This window comes from Erythrolamprus reginae, chromosome 3 (assembly GCF_031021105.1).
Source record: "Erythrolamprus reginae isolate rEryReg1 chromosome 3, rEryReg1.hap1, whole genome shotgun sequence".
Lineage (NCBI taxonomy): Eukaryota > Metazoa > Chordata > Lepidosauria > Squamata > Dipsadidae > Erythrolamprus > Erythrolamprus reginae.
In genome coordinates, this window is record NC_091952.1 from 120,245,465 (window position 1) to 120,265,962 (window position 20,498).

The 20,498-nt window shown below is 37.4% G+C and overlaps 1 protein-coding gene across 1 annotated transcript in view; it reads left to right on the plus strand.

Annotated features, from left to right (window-relative positions):
- ABCD3 (ATP binding cassette subfamily D member 3) overlaps nucleotides 1-20,498 on the plus strand; it is a 61,579-nt gene that overhangs the window by 22,086 nt on the left and 18,995 nt on the right. Inside the window, exons 5-15 of the mRNA XM_070746515.1 lie at nucleotides 2,566-2,635; nucleotides 5,020-5,117; nucleotides 6,922-7,045; nucleotides 10,911-10,967; nucleotides 12,501-12,643; nucleotides 13,448-13,517; nucleotides 15,179-15,248; nucleotides 17,613-17,710; nucleotides 17,804-17,895; nucleotides 18,825-18,913; nucleotides 19,011-19,083. Coding sequence (XP_070602616.1) covers nucleotides 2,566-2,635; nucleotides 5,020-5,117; nucleotides 6,922-7,045; nucleotides 10,911-10,967; nucleotides 12,501-12,643; nucleotides 13,448-13,517; nucleotides 15,179-15,248; nucleotides 17,613-17,710; nucleotides 17,804-17,895; nucleotides 18,825-18,913; nucleotides 19,011-19,083 — 984 coding nt within the window. The remainder of the gene's footprint in view (nucleotides 1-2,565; nucleotides 2,636-5,019; nucleotides 5,118-6,921; nucleotides 7,046-10,910; nucleotides 10,968-12,500; nucleotides 12,644-13,447; nucleotides 13,518-15,178; nucleotides 15,249-17,612; nucleotides 17,711-17,803; nucleotides 17,896-18,824; nucleotides 18,914-19,010; nucleotides 19,084-20,498) is intronic.

The following is a 20,498-nucleotide window of genomic DNA, read 5'->3' on the forward strand; positions in this document are numbered from 1 at the left end:
ACATGGTTCTTTATTTCTGTGTTGCATATATACTGCTCAAAATAAATAAATAAAGGGAACACTTAAACAACACAATATAACTCCAAATAAATCAAACTTCTGTGAAATCAAACTGTCCACTTAGGAAGCAACACTGGTTGACAATCAATTTCACATGCTGTTGTGCACATTCAACTTTGCACAGAGCAAAGTATTCAATGAGAATATTTCATTCATTCAGATCTAGGATGTGTTATTTGAGTGTTCCCTTTATTTTTTTGAGCAGTATGGTACAAATGCAATGCAGTATTGTGAGCACAAATGATCTAAGCCAGTGTTTCCCAACCTTGGCAACTTGGAGATATTTGGACTTCAACTCCCAGAATCCCCCAGCCAGCGCTGGCTGGGGAATTCTGGGAGTTGAAGTCCAAATATCTCCAAGTTGCCAAGGTTGGGAAACACTGATCTAAGCCATGAATATTATTGGATATCAACAGTTTTGCTCAATTTTAAACAAGTCTTATGGAGAGGAATTTATTTTAAGCTTTCTATTTTCACATTCATGCAATAATTAGTATATTCTATGAAATGTAACAGATACTCTAGCTATTCTTTTTACCTTACAATGTTTGATGTCTTCTGAGGAATGTTGTTTATTAGACTTCTGTATTGCAGGTAGAGCTCGACTGACTGTTCAAAGTTATAACGGCACTGAAAAAAGTGACTTATGACCATTTTTCACGCTTAATGATAGTTGCAACATCCCCATGGTTACATGATTTACATTTGGATGCTTGAGAACTGGTTCATAATTATGACCATTGCAATGTTCTGGGGTCATGTAATCATCTTTTGTGACCTTTCGACAAGCAAAGTCAATGGAGAAACCAGGTTCATTTAACAATAATGTTACTAATTTTAGAAATGGAATAGAGTAGACTAGACTAGAATAGAATAATAGAATGATTGGACACACAAGGAATTTGTCTTGGTGCATATGCTCTTAGCATATGATTAAGTGATTCACTTAAAAAATATGACAAGAAAAGTCAGGGGTAAAACTCAGTTAACAAATTTCTCACTTAGCAACATAAATTCTGGGCTCAACTGTGATTGTAAGTCGAGGACTACCTGTAGTAATTATCCATTACTCTTTGTACAATAAAACTACATAGTGATTACTTTACCTAGTGAGAAATTAAAATGTTAAATTCTGTACATTTTTTTCTTTCTTTCAGTGCAATCGTTAGCAGGGATCTGTCGCTATTCAAGAATTTCTTTCTTAAATTTGTAGTTTCCATTCCACTGGTAAAGAGACACAAATATTAGCATGTATCTACAATGTTTATGCTCGTAACTGATGCATAAATGAAACAATTGCTTCTTTTCCCCAGTGGTTTTTTTTACTTCGGAGAGATGTAGTTTAAATAGTGTCAGCTAAATTGTATACCCCATAGTCTTTCTAAAGCTTTATTAATTGCTTCAAAACTTGTATTCTTACAAATTATACAGGCTGGTGCTGGTGACTTTCACTGTTGTTTTCTGCTACTCCAAAGACAACCACTTAGTAGGTTAAAAGTAAACAGTCCCAATTGCTGCCAACGCCACCTTGATCTTATCCTAGATTGCTCTTAATCTAATTCCCAGTCAGTGTATTGGGAGTGCAGTTCCCAGCTTCAGCCATACTGGCTGAGCAATCTGGAAGTTGACAATGAGCCCACTAAGAAACATTGCTGCTAATTTGACGATAATAGTCAAATTTTTTCCTGCTATGTTTTTAAACCATTAATATTATTATTTTTTGCTTCAGAATTCTTCGCCTTCCTGAATATAATTTTTTATTCTTTGTCTTGTTCTTGTTTTTTTCTCTATATGTATTTTTGTGTTGGCTTTTATCCAATTCAAATCCTACTTATTAAAATTTTTGCATTTGCTTCTATAATAGAGGAGTGGGGGTTTGGGTTTTTTTGGCTTGGTTATTATTACTATTTTTTTTTTTTTTTTACAAAAAGCATGGAATTGTCTTTTATAGTGGCAGCCCAAACATTTTTCCTGTGGAAGACCTAACTTATCCCATGTCCTGATGCCAGCAGAGATAGGGAAAATACATATCTTAGTGACGTCAGGATGGAAGTGTAATTAATCAGGCATTATGGAGGCATGGGATTTAACAATAGGCTTGTTTGGCGATGGCTTTCTTTCTAGTGTGGTGTCTTCAAGGAGATGGGCAACAGTAAAACTCACCACCGCCTGTATAATTATGATCCATTAGTGTGAGTAGCAGCAAGGGTGGTGAAGGGTTTCACCTAGGATCAAAAGGGAGGTGACGGCTTTCACCTTGGGTCAAAAGGGAAGGTGATGGCTTTCACTGATTCAGTTGTCGCTTTGTCCAATTCAGTTGTTGCTTTGTCCACCATTGTGGGAGCACATCTGAATGTTGATCTGGTGTAAAGAGAGTATTGCTGCTTCTTTTGTTGACCTTTTCTTGTGTTAGTTTTCACGGCTTTCCACTTGTCCTGGTGGAAACATCGTGGGGATGGGTCTTCTTGTTTCTGCCACTAATCTTGTGCATGTGGTGGTTTGCAGTGCTATCATTGGCCGCAGTAGAAAAGATTTCAAGAGGTACTTGTTCAACTTCATCGCTGCCATGCCTGCTGTAAGTGGTGCTTTTTTGTTCTTGACTTTTTTGGGATAGAATGAATAGGTGTTCAGTCACAACTTTTCCAGTAACATTTGACCACTTTGTACTCCTGTGAAATCTATTACCTTGAAAAATGTATTTGTTTGTGGTATTTGATTTTAACCCCCACTTTAATTATGCGTTCACTATATTGCAGTGACTTCCAGAAGTTAGGTCTACAGTATTATCAAGCAAAGCTAGTATGACACATGGCACAATGTTGTGGGAGCTGTCATCCAAACTATTTGCTGTGCTCCAAGTTGCCTACCCTTGATCTTAATGTGAAAGATTTCTTTAATGTTCACTCCAACTATAATGAAATGGAGGAATGAACTATTCTCCGTACTGAAGGAGTGGGTCCAGCAGTCATGTGGGTTGCTCGCTGTCCAATCCGCAGAGGACCGAGCCTTGTCTTTAAAAAGATTGCTGGATCCGCCCCTTCCCCAGAATTCGCTCGGTCCTCCTACCGGCAGGACACGTGGTGGTTCAGCTCCTCTCAAAAGCACCTTCCCTCTTTGTTCTCTCTCTCTCTGCAAAACAACAGATAAATAATTATTTACAATTGCCCTTTTTCTTCGAGCCATTGACTTTCGCGCCAGTTCTACTGGGCTCGGCGCCAAAAGGGAGAAGCCGCGGCGCGGCTAAAGCCGTGAGTTTCTTAATCATACTGCTTGCGCTGCTGCTGGATTGCATTTACAAGTAAATATAATCGGCTGGGAGGTTATTATTGTGGCTTTTTCTCCTCCGGCGGTGTGGGACACTTAACAAGCTCTCTTGTTCGTCTCCTGGACTTTAGTCTTGTCTCCATTTAAAATTTTGGAGCATTTTTCTTGGTGCGAAGGCCCTCAGCGCCCAGTAATTTTGGCACTTGAAGCTCGCCCACGCACAAGCCGCATGGCGCCATTAAGTCCACCGCGTGGCCTGGAGTAGGCTGTGAGACCCTCAGGCTATTACTCCCTGGCTAGGCCTCAAAACCAGAGTGCCTTGGTTTGTTTTCTGTTAAATAGTGAGGCCTGGGCCATCTGTATTCATTGGCACAAACTTTGGATTCGTTCAGATTGTCTTTGAACTGCAGACGCTCCTGGGCCTAGGAGCTTGGGCCTCCTTCCTCTTGGGAATTTTCGCCTAATCATAGTAGTTTCTTCCCATTTGGCTCAGGCCTTGTCCCTGTAATTTGTTCAGGCCATGGCTTCCTCTTTTCCCAAGAGAGGCACTTCTTCCAAAGGTCCCATGGATGGTAGGCCTACTGGTGATGAAATTGATACCAACCCCCAGGCCTCCTCCTCCTCTTCCTCTGTAGCTCCCCCCATGGCTAGGGCCACTACAGCTGAAAAGAGGCGGGACCAAGCTCTTCAAAAAAATCACGAGCGGTCGGTTAAACGTTTAAGAGTTCAGGCCCAAGTGCACGTTAGACCTTCTGACCCTCCAGAGGCGCCTGCCCTGCCTCCCTCAGGTGTCCCTGTGCTTTCCACTTTTTTGAGCCTAAGTCTACGGATTCTTGAATTCTGGGGAAGGGGTGGATCCAGCAATCTTTTTAAAGACAAGGCTCGGTCCTATGCCGATTGGACAGCGAGCAACTCATGTGACTGCTGTACCCGCTCAGCGTATGAAAAAGTTTCAAACTCAAAGAAAGAATTAGAAGTTCTTCTAATTGGAGAAGCCTCCTCCACTGCTACTGCTTTCTATTGCTTTTGTGGTACCAATATGTGGTTCTTATAGATTAAAATTGCTCACAAATATCATCCCCAGTATACTGTGATATTGTGACATGAGAAATTGTCACCATCAGATAAAACAGTTCACATTGTGGCAAGTACTAATACATTTCAAACTTCCTCTTGGTGCCTTGTATCCAGAGGTGGGCTGCTAAGGTGGAATGGTGAGGTGTGCTCACCCCCGTGGCTCTGAGTGCTAGCGGAGTCCAGCGCAATTCTGCTACTGCACCACGGGCGCAGCGCAATTCTGCTACTGCATCATGGGCAGGTGCGCCCATGGTGCAATAGCAGAATTGCGCTGGACTCCGCTAGCACTCAGAGCCACGGGGGCGAGCACACCTCACCGTTCCACCTTAGTAGCCTACCTCTGCTTGTACCTAAGCATGTATTTCTTCATGAAGTTTTTTTTAAAAAAAAATACCAAGCACAGGTACAGGTGCATAGCACAATCCTATGCATGTTTACATTGCATTCAGTTTATTTGAGCGTATTTTCCAAATAAACATTGCTAGGATTGTAGATGAATTCTTTGTGGGTTGTACTCTTAAATTGGATTTTAATTTGCCATCTGTTGGGATCTAAAGTGGTGGTGGGCTTTAAAGCACATTAGATTATGCATTCTTATTGACATGTTCGTATTTATAGATTTCCCTGGTGAATAACTTCTTGAAATACGGACTAAATGAACTTAAATTGTGTTTCCGTGTCCGACTTACCAAGTATCTTTATGAGCAGTACCTACAGTAAGTGATTTTTAGTCTTAAACATTACATTAGATTAAAATTAAATATGGTAAATCCTAATCCTTTAAAGTTAATACAAATTGTAATGTATAATTTAATGTATGAGGCGGCCCTGGTTCACCTTGCCTCTTTCCATAATCTTTGCAATATCCCACCTGCCTGAATAATTTTTGTCCATTTACCCCATCTTCCCTTCTTAGGGAAGGTGGTAGAAAAGATGGCTGTTTGGCAGCCTTAGGGCATCCTGCATGAAACAGATTACCTGGAATCCTTTCAGTCAGGATTTAGGCCCAGTTAAGGAACAGAAACAGCCTTGGTTGCACTTGTGGATGATCTCTGGCAAGAAATATGGGGTAGTATAGCCATCCTTGCTCTCCTTGGCCTCTCAGCAACCTTCAATATCATTGACCGTGACATCTTTTTGGGACAGCCATAGGCTCTGGTACTAGGCTGCAGAGTCTTGTGTTGGTTTGGCTCCTTTATCCAAGACCAGGTCCCCAATCGGTGTTAATAAGGAGTGAGAGCCAGCCCGCAGCCTGTGGGCTGATGCAGGATTTGTTCCTCTTGCCTCTCTTTTTTAAACACCTACATAGAAACATAGAAGACTGACGGCAGAAAAAGACCTCATGGTCCATCTAGTCTGCCCTTATACTATTTCCTGTATTTTATCTTAGGATGGATATGTGTTTATCCCAGGCATGTTTCAATTCAGTTACTGTGGATTTACCAACCACGTCTGCTGGAAGTTTGTACATGTTTAAAGTGAGATCATTCCTCACCATGGGTTGAGGTATCATCGGTACTTTGAGGTATCTCCATCTCTGGTGACCTGAGTGATGCTATTTCTGCCCTTTCGCGGTGCCTGGAGGCTTTCAAGGCCCGGATGAGGGACAACAGATTTTGATTGAACCCTGACAAGACTGAATGGGTTTGGGAGTGTGGAGCTTCAAGATCTGGGACTTGGACATTTTTAGTTTGGATTGGGTGGCACTACCACACACAGACCTGATTTGCAACTTGGGAGTTCTCCGGGAGTTCTCAAAGAGCAAGTGGCAGTCACGGCAAGAGCAGTCTTTGGGTTACAGCCTTTCCTGGTTCAAGAGTCCCTGCACTCAGTCATTCAAGTCCTGGTCATCTTATATTTGGCCTACTGCAATGTTCTGTACATGGCTCTTCCCATGAAGAGCATTTGGATAGTACAACTGCTGCAGAATGTGGCTTTAGGGCTCCCGAGAATGGGCTATGTCACACAGCTGTTCCACAAATTATACTGGCTACCGATTTGCTTTCAGGTGCAATTCAAGATATTGCTTATAATCTTTAAAGCCCTGTATGACATGGATCCTGGTTACCTGGGGGACTGTCTCATTCCAATGGGTAGTTTCACAATGGAGTTGGTTGATGGATTCATAGCAAGTCCCACCCTGAAGTTCTTATTTTTTTCCCTCTCCATCTTTTTTACCAAAATTTTACATATTATCTACTGTATCTATCTGTTTATCCATCGATCCATCCATCGATCCATTGATCCATCGATTTATCCATCCATCGATCAATCCATCCATCCATCCATCATCTATCCATCTATCCATCATCTATCTATCTATCTATCTATCTATCTATCTATCTATCTATCTATCTATCTATCTATCTATCGTTTTATTTCTTTTAACCTTGTAAGCAGCCCAGAGTCACCTTGCAGTGAGAGGGCTGGCAATATTTTAAATAAATAAGTATAAATATAAATGTAATTAATCATTCAGTAAAACTGCTTTGATATATTACTGATTTCCTGACATTTTAGGACTTACACATTCTACAAAATGGGCAATCTAGACAACAGAATAGGCAATCCTGATCAGCTACTTACACAAGATGTCGAAAAATTTTGTAACAGTGTAGTGGACCTATATTCCAACCTCAGCAAGGTAAGTGGGAAGAAAGAAAGTAATTATGTTGTCATCTGCATGTTTAAATATTACTTACATAGTAGCAATTTAAATATTAATTCTAAGCATGAAACTGAAAAACTGCTGAATTAAAGGTTTTTCTTGCATTTAATCACTGTTGAACAGTAGAGAAAGCAAAAATTCGTTTAAAAAAAGTTTTTATTTTCCCCGAACAAACATTACATCATCCATCCATCAGTGTGTCGTTTGGGTACAAAATTTGGGGTCAACATCTTTTACATTTACCACCATTTTGCCAGTAGATATACAGCTCTACTTTTACATTTCAATTTAACTTATTTTCCATCAAACCATTTTCCTTTTTGCTTTATTTAATTTCATATCTCTTTTTGTCTATTATTCATTCTCTATACAATGATAAAAATACTCCCATATATTATAATTCTCTGATTCTTCTTTTCGTTTAATTGCCATTGTTAAAATCTATTCATTTCTGCACATTCTAATATTTTCTTAATTATCTCTCCCTTTGTAGGGATTTTCTCCACTCTTGTGCAAATACAATTCTAGCCGCAGTTATTACATGAATATTTAAGTATACATTTTCTTCACTATATTCTTTGACAAAATACCCTACAAAAATAGTTTTGGTTTTAAATCAATAGTTGCTGTGTCATCCTTTCTAGCCACACTCGAATTTGTGCCCAATATTTTCTCACTTCTGCACATATCCAAGTCTTCGGAGAAGGGCGGCATACAAATCTAATATTATATTATTATTATTATTATTATTATTATTATTATTATTATTATATCCACCACATACGATAATAATACGCATCTACGGAGAGGGGCGGCATACAAATCTAATTAATTAATAAATAATAAATAAATAAATAATATCCCGATGTCTGGTGGCATATCCAACATTTAGTAGATTTATCTTTAAACATTTTTGCCAATCTTTCTTTTATACAGATTCTTTTTATATGCTGTTGCCATTGTTAATTTATAGTTTCTTTCCCATAATTGCTGTCATTTATCTAACTCATGTATCCAACGTTTTGCCCGTGCTATCATAGTTTATTTTACTTGCTTTTCTTCTAGTTTAATGCTAAGTAAATAACTATAATTTTTTTAATCATTCAATCTTCTGTTCCTGTGAGTATTTCATCCAGCTTGTCACTTCTAAATAGAATCCATATAATTTAGCATCTTTTTCATATCTCACTTGTATTTGTGATTGTGTATACCAAGGCGTATCAATTCCTTGTTTCCATTTCAATTCCCTCTTCTCTGATAAAGTATCTTTATATCTAATAATATTTCCCATGCTGATCCTTTTCGGGTGTATTAATGCTTCCATTGTCTAAAGTCATATTGGTATTTTCAAGTAAGTTTCTCTCTAATTCCCACCCATATTAGTAATAATGCATTTCTTACATGTTTTTGAAAAATATTCATGCCAGTCCAGTTGTAAATCATGTCCCTTTAATGTCGATAACCTTGTAATTCTTAATAAAATCCATTCTTTCATCCATGATAGTGCTGCTGCTTGATAATATACCGTATATACTCGAGTGTAAGCCGAGTTTTTCAGCCCCAAAAATGGGCTGAAAAACCCGACTTCGGCTTATACTCGAGTCACCACAAGAGGGCACCCTGCCAGCAAGCTAAACAGGGAGGATGTGGACGGCATGAACTCTCTCCAGGCTTTAGAAGCCTCCAGCTGGAGAGAGAAGCAGATTTGTTACAGAGATCCACTTGGTACGGCAGCAGGGGAAGGAGGAGAAGGAGGAGGAGGACAGCTCTTTCCTTTCCTCCTCCTCCCCCGCGGCTGTGGGCTATTCTGGCTCTCCTCCGCCTCATTTCCCTGTTGCCGTCCCAAGTGGATCTCTTTAGCAAATCTGCTTCCCTGCACAACACATGGGGCAATAAAGGGAGACGGAGGAGAGAGCCAGCAAGCTAAAGGGGGGGGGGACCGGGATGGCATGAACTCTCTCCAGGCTTTAGAAGCCTCCAGCCGGAAAGAGAAGCAGATTTGTTAAAGAGATCCACTTGGTACGGCAGCAGGCAGCAGGGGAAGGAGGAGAAGGAGGAGGAAGGCAGCTCTTTCCTTTCCTCCTCCTCCGTGGCTATGGGCTATTCTGGCTCTCCACCTCCTCCTTTCCCTGCTGCCGTCCCAAGTGGATCTGTTTAGCAAATCTGTTTCCCTGCACAACACATGGGGCAATAAAGGGAGACGAGGAGGAAGGAGGATCAGGGGTGGGAGATCAAGCCAACGAGCCAGCCAGCAAGCTAAAGAGGGGGGGGGGGGAGAGCATGAACTCTCTCCAGGCTTCTAAAAACTCAAGTTTAAAGAGCCCTGGGTTAGGGTTAGAAATGCAAGAGTCTTCAAACCTGGAAAAATTAGGGCTTGTGGACTTCAACTCCTACTCCTGAAGTAGCATGGCTGGTGCAGGAATTCTGGGAGTTGAAGTCCACTAGTCTTAAAACTGTCAAGTTTAAAGACCCCTGGGTTAGGTTTAGAAATAGGTTTTAGCTTGGTTGCTGATTGAGCTACTTTTTTTACTTTTTAATTTATTGTTATTACCAGATTGCTTTAGTTTACCCTCTTTTAAATTTACAGAGCTAATTTTGGTTTTCTTTAAAATAAATATTCTAAAACATTTAATCTACTGTTGTCTCAATTAATGTAATTTTATTGGTTTCCATTTTTATAAGTTACCAGTAGCCACTGCATTTTCTAACCTCGGCTTATACTCGGGTCAATAAGTTTTCCAAGGTTTTGGTGGCAAAAAGCTCGTGCCTCGGCTTATACTCGGGTCGGCTTATACTCGAGTATATACGGTAATTCCCAGTTTGGAAGTCCAAATCCTCCTCTGAGTCTTGCATCTGAAGCATTTTTATATTAATTCTTGCTTTTCTGCCTTGACATATAAATTTCATTATTATTATTTTTTTAAATTGAAAATACTTTTCCTCTAATTTTATTGGTATCGTTTGAAATAAAAACAACAATCTTTTATAGTATCTTAATTACAGCTATTCTACCCATTAATGAGAGATGTAAGTTCTTCCATCTCTCCAAGTCTCTTTCAACTTATCTTCTCAATTTTTAATCATTATCTTCCTTAATCGTTATGCATCTTGCTGTTAAATGTACTCCTAAGCATTTTACCTTTTTAGTAATCTGCATGTCTCTTTTTTCCATAAAAGAAATATACAGATTTCTGTTTCTCCGTAATATTTTTCACCAATATTTTTGTTTTATCTTTGTTAATTTTCAACCCTGCCACTTCTCCTGACTCTTCTATTTGTTCCATTGATTTTGGCCCTGTTTCTAATGGCTCCTCTAAAATGAATACCAGGTCAGCTGCAAACATCTGTAATTTATATTTTTCTTTCTTAAATCAAGAAGGTAGAACTTTAATGGTTAAAATAAAGATGAATAATCAAATTATACTACCGTATTAGTAGTGATTTACGCACCAAATAATAATTAAGAAATGTTTTATATAAAATTACATAAAAAGAGCAATGAATTAAAGTATGATAATATTTGCATTAAGAGACTTTAATGCGATATCAAATATTGAATTGGATCCTAAGACTAATAATTCTTATACCTTTAAGAAAGAAAGGAAAAATTATTGAGAAATTGATTTATATTGTTAAGAATTTTTTAAAATACATGTTTTTAGTTTTTTAAAATTGAATCAGAATGTTCAGATAACCTTTGCAACACTAAATTATAATGAGACATTTTAGCTGTGTTTATTTGAAAAAACTGCCATCTTTTAAAAAGTGTCCTTTCGAATAAAAATTCATACTGCGTGCTTTCTCCCATGACCAATATTTACAATTAAATCTTATTTTACAGCCATTTTTGGATATTGTTCTATACATCTTCAAACTAACAAGCGCAATAGGAGCACAGGTAAAATTGTATTTTTATTTATGCACCTTAAATATGAATTATATGCTCTTTAGTAGGAGAGATGAATTACTGAGAATTTTCTATAATGTAATATTGAGAATTAAAATGTAATTTGGAACTAAAATGACAAGAAATTTAGAAATTTTCAACCGTTATAATCTGTGTGCTACATACTCTATAAACAGATGGGATGTTAATATAATATGGGATGTTCTTTTAACAATGTTTCGATAATGTGATAGGTAAAAAGATAAGATCATTCAGACTTAAGAACTTTACATACATTAAAATTCTTGTAGAGAGCCAGTGTGGTGTAGTGGTTAAGGCACCAGATTAGTAATGTGGATAGAATGAATTCTAGTCCTACTTTATGCATGATAGTGGGTGGCGCAAGATCACTCTAGGTGAACTTGCGCCAGTCGTGATCTCTGAGATCTAGAAAGTAGGTAATTGCAATGCACTTCTGAAATCTTGCCTCCCCAAAATTGCAGGGATTCATCCAGGCAGTCACCAGGCCTGAACACAGAGACAAAGACATACAAACATGCATGCCCACATCCCTGCACGCATTTTTTTGTAATAGAAACGGATGTACTGTATTAATAAGCCACCATAAAAAGCTAAGTGTCATTGGGTCATAATCTTTCAGAAAAGGTTTTTATCATACAGGATCTCTTCTATGGATGAAAAACATGCCTTGCCACAACGCGCTACGGGTTTGCGAGTTCCTGGCCAAACACCATGTGCCAACGCTGCCCTACCCCCCTATAGTCCTTCTTTTTGTTCCCAGCCCTGAAAGGAACCTGTTTTTCGTCCATAGAAGAGATCCAATCAGCCGTGACAAAGACCTTGCGAGAGGTCCCCGAAGACGCCCTCCAGGGCGCATACCAGTCATGGCAGAGTTGCTGGAAAAAATGTGTAGAGGCCCAAGGACAGTACTTGGAAGAATTTTATGTGTTTGTGCAAATCTGTTCAATAAATTACTTTAAAAAAAATAATTGTGTTACTTTTGGAACGCACCCTGTAGATCAGCCCTTGACGTATACAATACCAGTGGTGAAATGCTCCCAGTGTGCTTGTGCCTGTCAGTCGTCGGAGAGCTGGGCGGGAAGGGAACATAAGGCTCCACCCACTTGTCTGAACGCCACCGTTTGAGTTCTTTTACTTTCTGTGCATGTCTTCACGACCGGCTTTCCGACGAATGCCAGGCATGAGCGAACCAGGAGCATTTCACCCCTGTACAATACCATATAAGTATTTACTCAGAAGTAAATGTTATTATATTTTGAACCTGCTGTCATTTATAAAAAAAATAATTGCTATTTAATTTCAGAATTGGCAGGTCTTACTTTGAGATTGATTTAATTTTTTCTGCAGTTGGAAGTAACTTCTAACCTGTAATCAGGTGATACTTTTCTTTGTAAACGTCCTCTGCACAGATGGATTGCTAGATGCATCCGTTTTGAAAAAGAAAATATTGCTGATGGATTTATTTTGGAAGTTGTGTCTTATTTTATTCTTTGATATTTTCAGGGCCCTGCTTCCATGATGGCCTACTTGGTTTTTTCAGGCTTTTTCCTTACACGCTTAAGAAGACCTATTGGTAAGATGACGATTACAGAACAAAAATACGAAGGCGAATATAGATACGTCAATTCACGGCTCATTACAAACAGGTATGAAGATAGTTTCAAGACAAATTAATGTTCATTAGGCCAAATATTATAGGCTAAGTCAAGTCTTTATGTTGTTATTTATTTAAAAAAACACTTTTTAAATGTTTCATGTTAAACACTATATTGGTTGGCGAAGAATGAAAACAAACGATTTTCATCTGAAAACTGAATGAATAAGATATATATGATTCTTTGATTTATTGTAATTTGTTTTAGTGTAATTTAATTTGTTGTAGGAAGCACATCTAAGATTGTTGGTTTTTATACTAAAAAAACCCCTTAAAATACCCATTTTATTTTTTTTAAATGAAGTTAGTAGTGATGTGTTGTGAACTTTACTGCTTTATTACTTAATGTGAATTTTACTGCTAAAGCAGTGAAAATCAGGAGTAGTTATTGGTAATTCTATTAGAGAATCAAGAGTATGGCTGTAAGTAAAAATTTAAAAATGCACACACTGATTTATTTTGCTTGATCATTTAAACAAGAACATTTTGCTAATTTTGTTGTTGCAGCAAGCTTTCACTAGTTGCAAGACTAGTTTCAAAGTCTGGTCCAGACATGTGGGAGATCAAAAACCATGAAATGTTGAAACAGCCAAGGTGCAGGGCAGGATTAAAACATGTGTAGTAAGCAGGGAAAGAGATTGAGGGAGCATTTAAAATTGTGACTTCCAACCGGTTGTCTGAAGTGGCATGTGTCATTGCCCTTTTATCACCTGTAGACAACCCCACCTCATTCTCCTGCTGTGTAGCTTAATCATGCTTGCCAATATGTGCTGATTAGACTTTTTTTCCCCTACAGTGAGGAAATTGCATTTTACAATGGGAATGAAAGGGAAAAACAGACAATTCACAAAGCTTTTCGCAAACTGGTAAGTTAGCATAAAACAAACATTCGGTAATCAGTTTTGGTTGAGACTCTAGAAAGCATGCAGAGAAGAGCAACAAAGTTGATTAGGGAACTGGAGACTAAAACATATGAAGAACGGTTGCAGGAAGTGGGTATGTCTAGTTTAATGAAAAGGAAGACTAGGGGAGACATGATAGCAGTGTTCCTATATATCAGGGCTTGCCACAAAGAAGAGGGAATAAAACTATTCTCCAAAGCACCTGGGGGTAGAACAAAAAGGAATGGGTGGAAGGAGAAAAGCAACTTAGAACTAAGGAGAACTTTCCTGACAGTTAAAAAAATTAATAAGTGGAACAGCTTGCCTCCAGAAGTTATGAATGCTCCAACACTGGAAGTTTTTAAGAACTTTTTGGATAACCATTTGTCTGAAGTGGTGTAGGGTTTCATGCTTAAGCAGGGGGTTGCACTTGAAGACCTCCAAGGTCCTTTCCAACTCTGTTATTCTATTCTATTCTAATGTAAATAATCCATAACATTTGGAACAGTGATGTTAAGGACTATGAAAGGTGTCTGTGCTAGAGGGATATCTGTATGAGATGACCCCTTAATAAAAAGTGAAAAGCAATAGATGAAACTATTTTTTCCCTTAAAGCCATGCCTAAGGACTATGATATAGTTAAAAAAGAGGGGACATGATTGTAGCATATTAGCCTTTTCTATAAATTAACTCTCTAAATGCTTTAGTTGTAGTAAGGATTTTGTCTCCTTCAATTTGATTACAGTATATCCATTCTCCAAAAATCTTGCCAAACTTGCTTATCACCTTCTTCCCTTCTCAAGCTTTATATCTTTTATTTTTTCTTAAATCTGACTTAAAACTTCCTTTAGACCCAGTGCCTTCAGAATCAGTGAGCTTTGTTGATCCTGGATGTGGATCTATTTAATGTATTTGACTTTTACAAGTACCAATTACAGGCACCAAGGCCTTTTTTCCCCTCAATGTTACTTCACTTTTTTGGTTTTCCATATTGCATTATCAATAGAATTTCACTTTTTTAGTTGTAAGTAGGTTAAAGCTCTATCTGAGAGGCAAAACAAATGTTATTGTTAAAGCGTAATAGATTTGATGTATGATTAAAAAGGCAAAAACCTTTTTTGGTATCTTTTCACAGACTTCTCATAACTCCACATATTTTTGTGATACTTCATAGCATACATCATTTCACCTTTTTCCAAACAATGTTCTCATTCTTTTTCCTTACATACACTTTCTGTTCATCTAAATGGAAAAGTAATATATCTTCTAAAACTTTTTCATATAGGATTTTGCACCAAATCAACTAAAGTCCTATTTTACTTAAGCAAGCTCATGCTGTTCTGTGCAAGCTAAGATCTTTAATCTAGAGACTACTTTAATGTAGAGCCAATGTGCTATTTATGGCCTGCATGATACCCAATGAGAGGCATATACACAAAATAAACCATATGTACTAAGATTACTATTATTACATAAGATATGAGATTTTTAAAAATGATTTTTCTAATTTTTATTTTGGGGCACACTCCACAATACACAGTGATTGTTCTTGGATAAGTAGTTCCCTCCTGAATCATGTAGACATCTTTTAAGTACCAAGTATAAAATGTATTGACATAATTTTCCAATTTTTTTTATTGCACTAGGTGGAGCACCTGCACAATTTCATTTTGTTCCGGTTTACAATGGGCTTTGTAGACACCATTGTTGCTAAATGTAAGTGTTCAGGCTTTCCTTCTTTCTTTCCTTCCTTCCTTCCTTCCTTCCTTCCTTCCTTCCTTCCTTCCCTCCCTCCCTCCCATTTGTCTGTCTGTCTGTCTGTCTGTCTGTCTGTCTATATCTATCTATCTATCTATCTATCTATCTATCTATCTATCTATCTATCTATCATAAATGCCTGTTTTGTGGAAAGTACCATTAGGTTCTATGACAGGAGAAACGCTCCAAACTTGACTGTAAAAAATATGACTTCAGTAACCGAGTTGTCGAAGCGTGGAACTCATTACCGGACTCCATAGTGTCATCCCCTAACCCCCAACACTTTACTCCTAGATTATCCACGGTTGACCTATCCAGATTCCTAAGAGGTCAGTAAGGGGCGAGTACAAGTGCACTAGAGTGCCTTCCGTCCCCTGTCCTATTGCTCTCCTATATCTCCTATACCTTTCTTCTATTCCTATATCCTCTCTTCTATTCTTTCTTAGATATATTTTACTATGAGTATATCCTCTATAATCTTCATCATGTATTTTACTATGTATATACCCACTAAAACCCTCATTGTGTATTGGACAAAATCAATCAATCAATAAAATAAATAAATAGGTTTAATGGTACTTTCCATAAAACAGGCATTCTGCCTGTAAAATTTTATATTATCAGTATCTGCTTTCTGATTTTTAAATAGCAGCCTCAATCTTGGCCAGAAAGAAAGGGAAAAGGCATTTTATTCACATTTTGTTGACTCTGTATCATTGTTTAAACTGTGAATTAACACAATCTCCATTACAGCTAGTACTCACTGTCCTGAGTCTGACCTGTTGTTTTTCATTCCCCCTCCCCCTTGCAGAATAGATAGGAGAGGAGTAATACACATCGAAAACAATACACTGATGCTGGGGGGGGGGACCACGGTGTGCTGCACAAACAGCCCCAGTCTATTCAACATTGTGTGCCTGCTTACTCTCTTCTCATTCTTTCTTCATCACTCCCTGTACTTTTCTCCTGTACTCTTACCTGTCCTTCTCCAAGAGAAAGGCATTACAAGATAATAAGCAGTCACACAAAGGTAAATACAATGGATTATTTGCAAGGCATGCTCACGTCTGCTTGTGCCTGAATGTTGCTTTTAATGTGTATTACCCACTCTGTGCCAGTTTACAGTAGCCCTTACCCTAGTAATTGATGGCTTTACCATAGGCTAAAAATTGCAACCCATCTTCTAAGTTGCAACTGCCCCACCTGCACCCTCACAGCCACACAATTACATTTCAGACACTTGGCAACTCTTTTGCATTTTAAGACCAGTTGCAGTGTCCTAAGGGTCATTTGGCCTCAATTTGTGGCATTTTTTGCAGTTTTCCAGCAGAACATGGCAAAAAACCCTATCCATTGTATATGCTGGATTTGCTTAAACTCTCGATTCGCTTAATGATCATGTGATTTGGTTAGTGACTGTTGTGGCTTATTTTACGGTCATTGTAAAATGGTTGTAAAATTGAATCAGGTTACATGGGCATATACTTAATTACCACAATGGCTTATGACCAAAAATTCTGGACCCAATTATGGTCATTAAGCAAGGACTCCTATACTGTTTTACTCTCCAATGAATATACAGTGTTCCCTCGATTTTCGCAGGTTTGAACTTTGCGAAATGTCTATACCACGGTTTTTCAAAAATATTAATTAAAAAATACTTCATGGTTTTTTCCCCTATACCACGGTTTCTCCCACCCGATGACATCATATGTAATCGCCAAACTTTCGTCTGCCTTTAATAAATATTTTTTTAAATAAACTTTAATAAATAAACATGGTGAGTAATAATCTAAATGGTTGCTAAGGGAATGGGAAATTACAATTTAGGGGTTTAAAGTGTTAAGGGAAGGCTTGTGGTACTGTTCATAGGCAAAAATAGTGTATTTACTTCCGCATCTCTACTTCGCAAAAATTCAACTTTTGTGGGCGGTCTCGGAACGCATCCCCCGCGAAAATTGAGGGAACACTGTAAATACAAATATTAATTCCTTTTGTTATACCAGGGCTATAGTGAGCATTCAAAAAATCTGGGGAATTGTTTGGAGGCCAATAAAAACCAAGGTTTGAAATTGATCAGCCGTGTCAATTTCACTTGTCAATTTCAAGCCTGAAACCCCAGTTCTGGTCACACAATTTCCCTACTTAGCAACCAGGACTCATTGACTCCTAATTGTGGTTGCTAGACAAAGGACTACCTGTATTAAACTGAAAAGAATAAAATAGTGTTTCATGAAATTGCTCTCTAAATGTTGGATCAATCCACATTTAAAATAATGACATGGAATTAGAAATACTTTTTTTCCCCTTCAAATATCACAGATCTTGCAACCGTAGTTGGCTATTTGGTTGTTAGCCGCCCATTTCTAAACTTGTCTCATTCTCGACATCAGAATAGCAGCCATGCTGAACTTTTGGAGGTGAGTAATACATTTGCTGCAGTAGTTATAATAAATGACACACATATTGTTTGTTCATTTTTGAGAGAGAAACCTATATTTCATTGTTTTAAGGATTATTACCAAAGTGGAAGAATGCTACTGAGAATGTCTCAAGCTCTTGGCAGAATAGTCCTAGCTGGTCGTGAAATGACTCGATTGGCTGGGTAAGTGTGAAGTACAAGCAACTACAGCCATCTATAAATAGTTGAAGTAAACCATTTGATTGACTTCTACCTGTGTTATAAGAATTTGCCCAGACTGTCCACCTTCCTCAGGAACAGATAAGGCTTTATGGATCTTGAAGGGAGGTCAAGCTTGGCTGTGCAGGAACTTTAAACTAGACCCTCACTTGACTCCTACTTCCAGCCTGGCCAGCCATTTCCCAACAGTAAGATTGACCAAGAAGTGTCATCCCGTTTTCATTCATAAACTAAATTTACCTTAGCCTCCTTATTAGCCCCCAATGTGTATTAATTTCTAATTATAACTGAGATTAAGCCCCGAATTTGTATCAATTTCTAATTATAACTGAGATTAAGCCCCGAATTTGTATCAATTTCTAATTATAACTGAGATTAAGCCCCAAATTTGTATCAATTTCTAATTATAACTGAGATTAAGCCCCGAATTTGTATCAATTTCTAATTATAACTGAGATTAAGCCCCGAATTTGTATCAATTTCTAATTATAACTGAGATTAAGCCCCAAATTTGTATCAATTTCTAATTATAACTGAGACTAAGCCCCAAATTTGTATTAATTTCTAATTATAACTGAGACTAAGCCCCAAATTTGTATTAATTTCTAATTATAACTGAGACTAAGCCCCAAATTTGTATCAATTTCTAATTATGAGATAACTGAGATTAATTTCATCATTTTGAAATATAAAGCATAAAGTATTTTAACAAAGCTTGGACCATCATTTACAAAAAAAAAAAGGTACTTTCTAAATAATTATAATACGCACTTGTGATATGTATTATTTTGTTTTCTGTTTTAAATTGTCGATTTAGTTTATTTTTGATGAACGTTCTGTTTGGAAGAAAAATTCTTGAAGTCTGTCAGTTTAATAGATTTAATAACCTTTAGCTTCACAGCTCGAATCACAGAATTAATGCAAGTTCTGAAGGAGCTAAACAGTGGGAAATATCAACGAACCATGCTAGCACAAGACAAAGGTAACTATGATGCCCTGGTGGTTGATTAAGGAATTAATATAAAAACATATAATAACCTTACTATTGATTACTTGTTTGTGTGTTTTTTTAATTTAAGAATTAGATCTAAAGCAAAGTACCCCATTGATCCCCGGTACAGGACGGATTGTCATAACGGACAACATTATCAAGTAGGTAAAATCTCTCATTTCTTATTAGGATGTCCCATCAATCTTTTTCATTTTTACATACCTATCCATGCTATATCTAAATTTTATTTTAAATTTTTAGTATTTGTGGTAGATAGAAACATAGAAGACTGACGGCAGAAGAAGACCTCATGGTCCATCTAGTCTGCCCTTATACTATTTCCTGTATTTTATCTTACAATGTATATATGTTTATCCCAGACATGTTTAAATTCAGTTACTGTGGATTTACCAACCACATCTGCTGGAAGTTTGTTCCAAGGATCTACTACTCTTTCAGTAAAATAATATTTTCTCATGTTGCTTTTGATCTTTCCCCCAACTAGCTTCAGATTGTGTCCCCTTGTGCATATGTCTCTTACCCAGAAGAGTAAACTGTACAAGAAGCAATTGTGATACCATGTTATACAATTGCTTCCTGGCTATGCCATTTTTCTCCCTTCCCCACCCCCAGTTGTGGCCTTAATGGAAAAAATCAGCCTAAACTAGTAGGCCTCTTTATGGACATGTTTACGCAGAACTTGTAGCTTGTGTCATTTGCATGGGATTCAATGAATTAAGTTAAAGTTAAGTTAAATTAAGTTAAGCAAGCAGCATTATGTTTGAAATGTTTAATGAATGAGAATCACAAGCCACTACTTGTTCACTTGGCAGAGTTTATCTAGCAATCTGACTTGATTGATTTAGGACAGCAAGCAGTTTTACATTGATCAATGTTTTACTCCAACTGTCAACAACTATTACCATCTCTTTAATCTACAAGAAGCTTTGTGGGAGAGAGTTGCAGTAAAGTAAACACATAGAGCAGGCGTTATTAAACAACAGTCAAAAAGTTATTGAACTGTTACTGTTCATACATAGCCAAACTTTCAAAAGGAATTGTTCAGTATTGTTAATGTATGAGCAGAGTAATCCTTGTTTACCAAGGTTGTGCACACACAAAAACGTTTAGATTGAGATTAGTTGTGAATAACTACTCAGTCACATATAGATACACTAACTTGAATTAAAGTTTACTTTGAGAAATAACATATTTATTTATTTACTTATTTACTTGCTTATTTATTTATTTATTTATTTATTTATTTATTTATTTATTTATTTATTTATTTATTTATTTATTTATTTATTTATTTATTTATTTATTTATTATTGGTCATATTTATATGCCGCCCAACTCCCGAAGGACTCTGGGCAGTTTCCAACAAGTAAAAAAAAACATTTATAAAAGTAGCATGAAAACATTAATTGAAAACCCTGCTAAAACATACATACTCCCACTGTATATTCAGATAAACAGTCTAAAGTCGTACACATAATAAGTCAGAATAACAATCCAAATATTATTAAGCACATGGTCTCTCTTACCAGTTCCCTTTGTCACAATCAGCAAACAA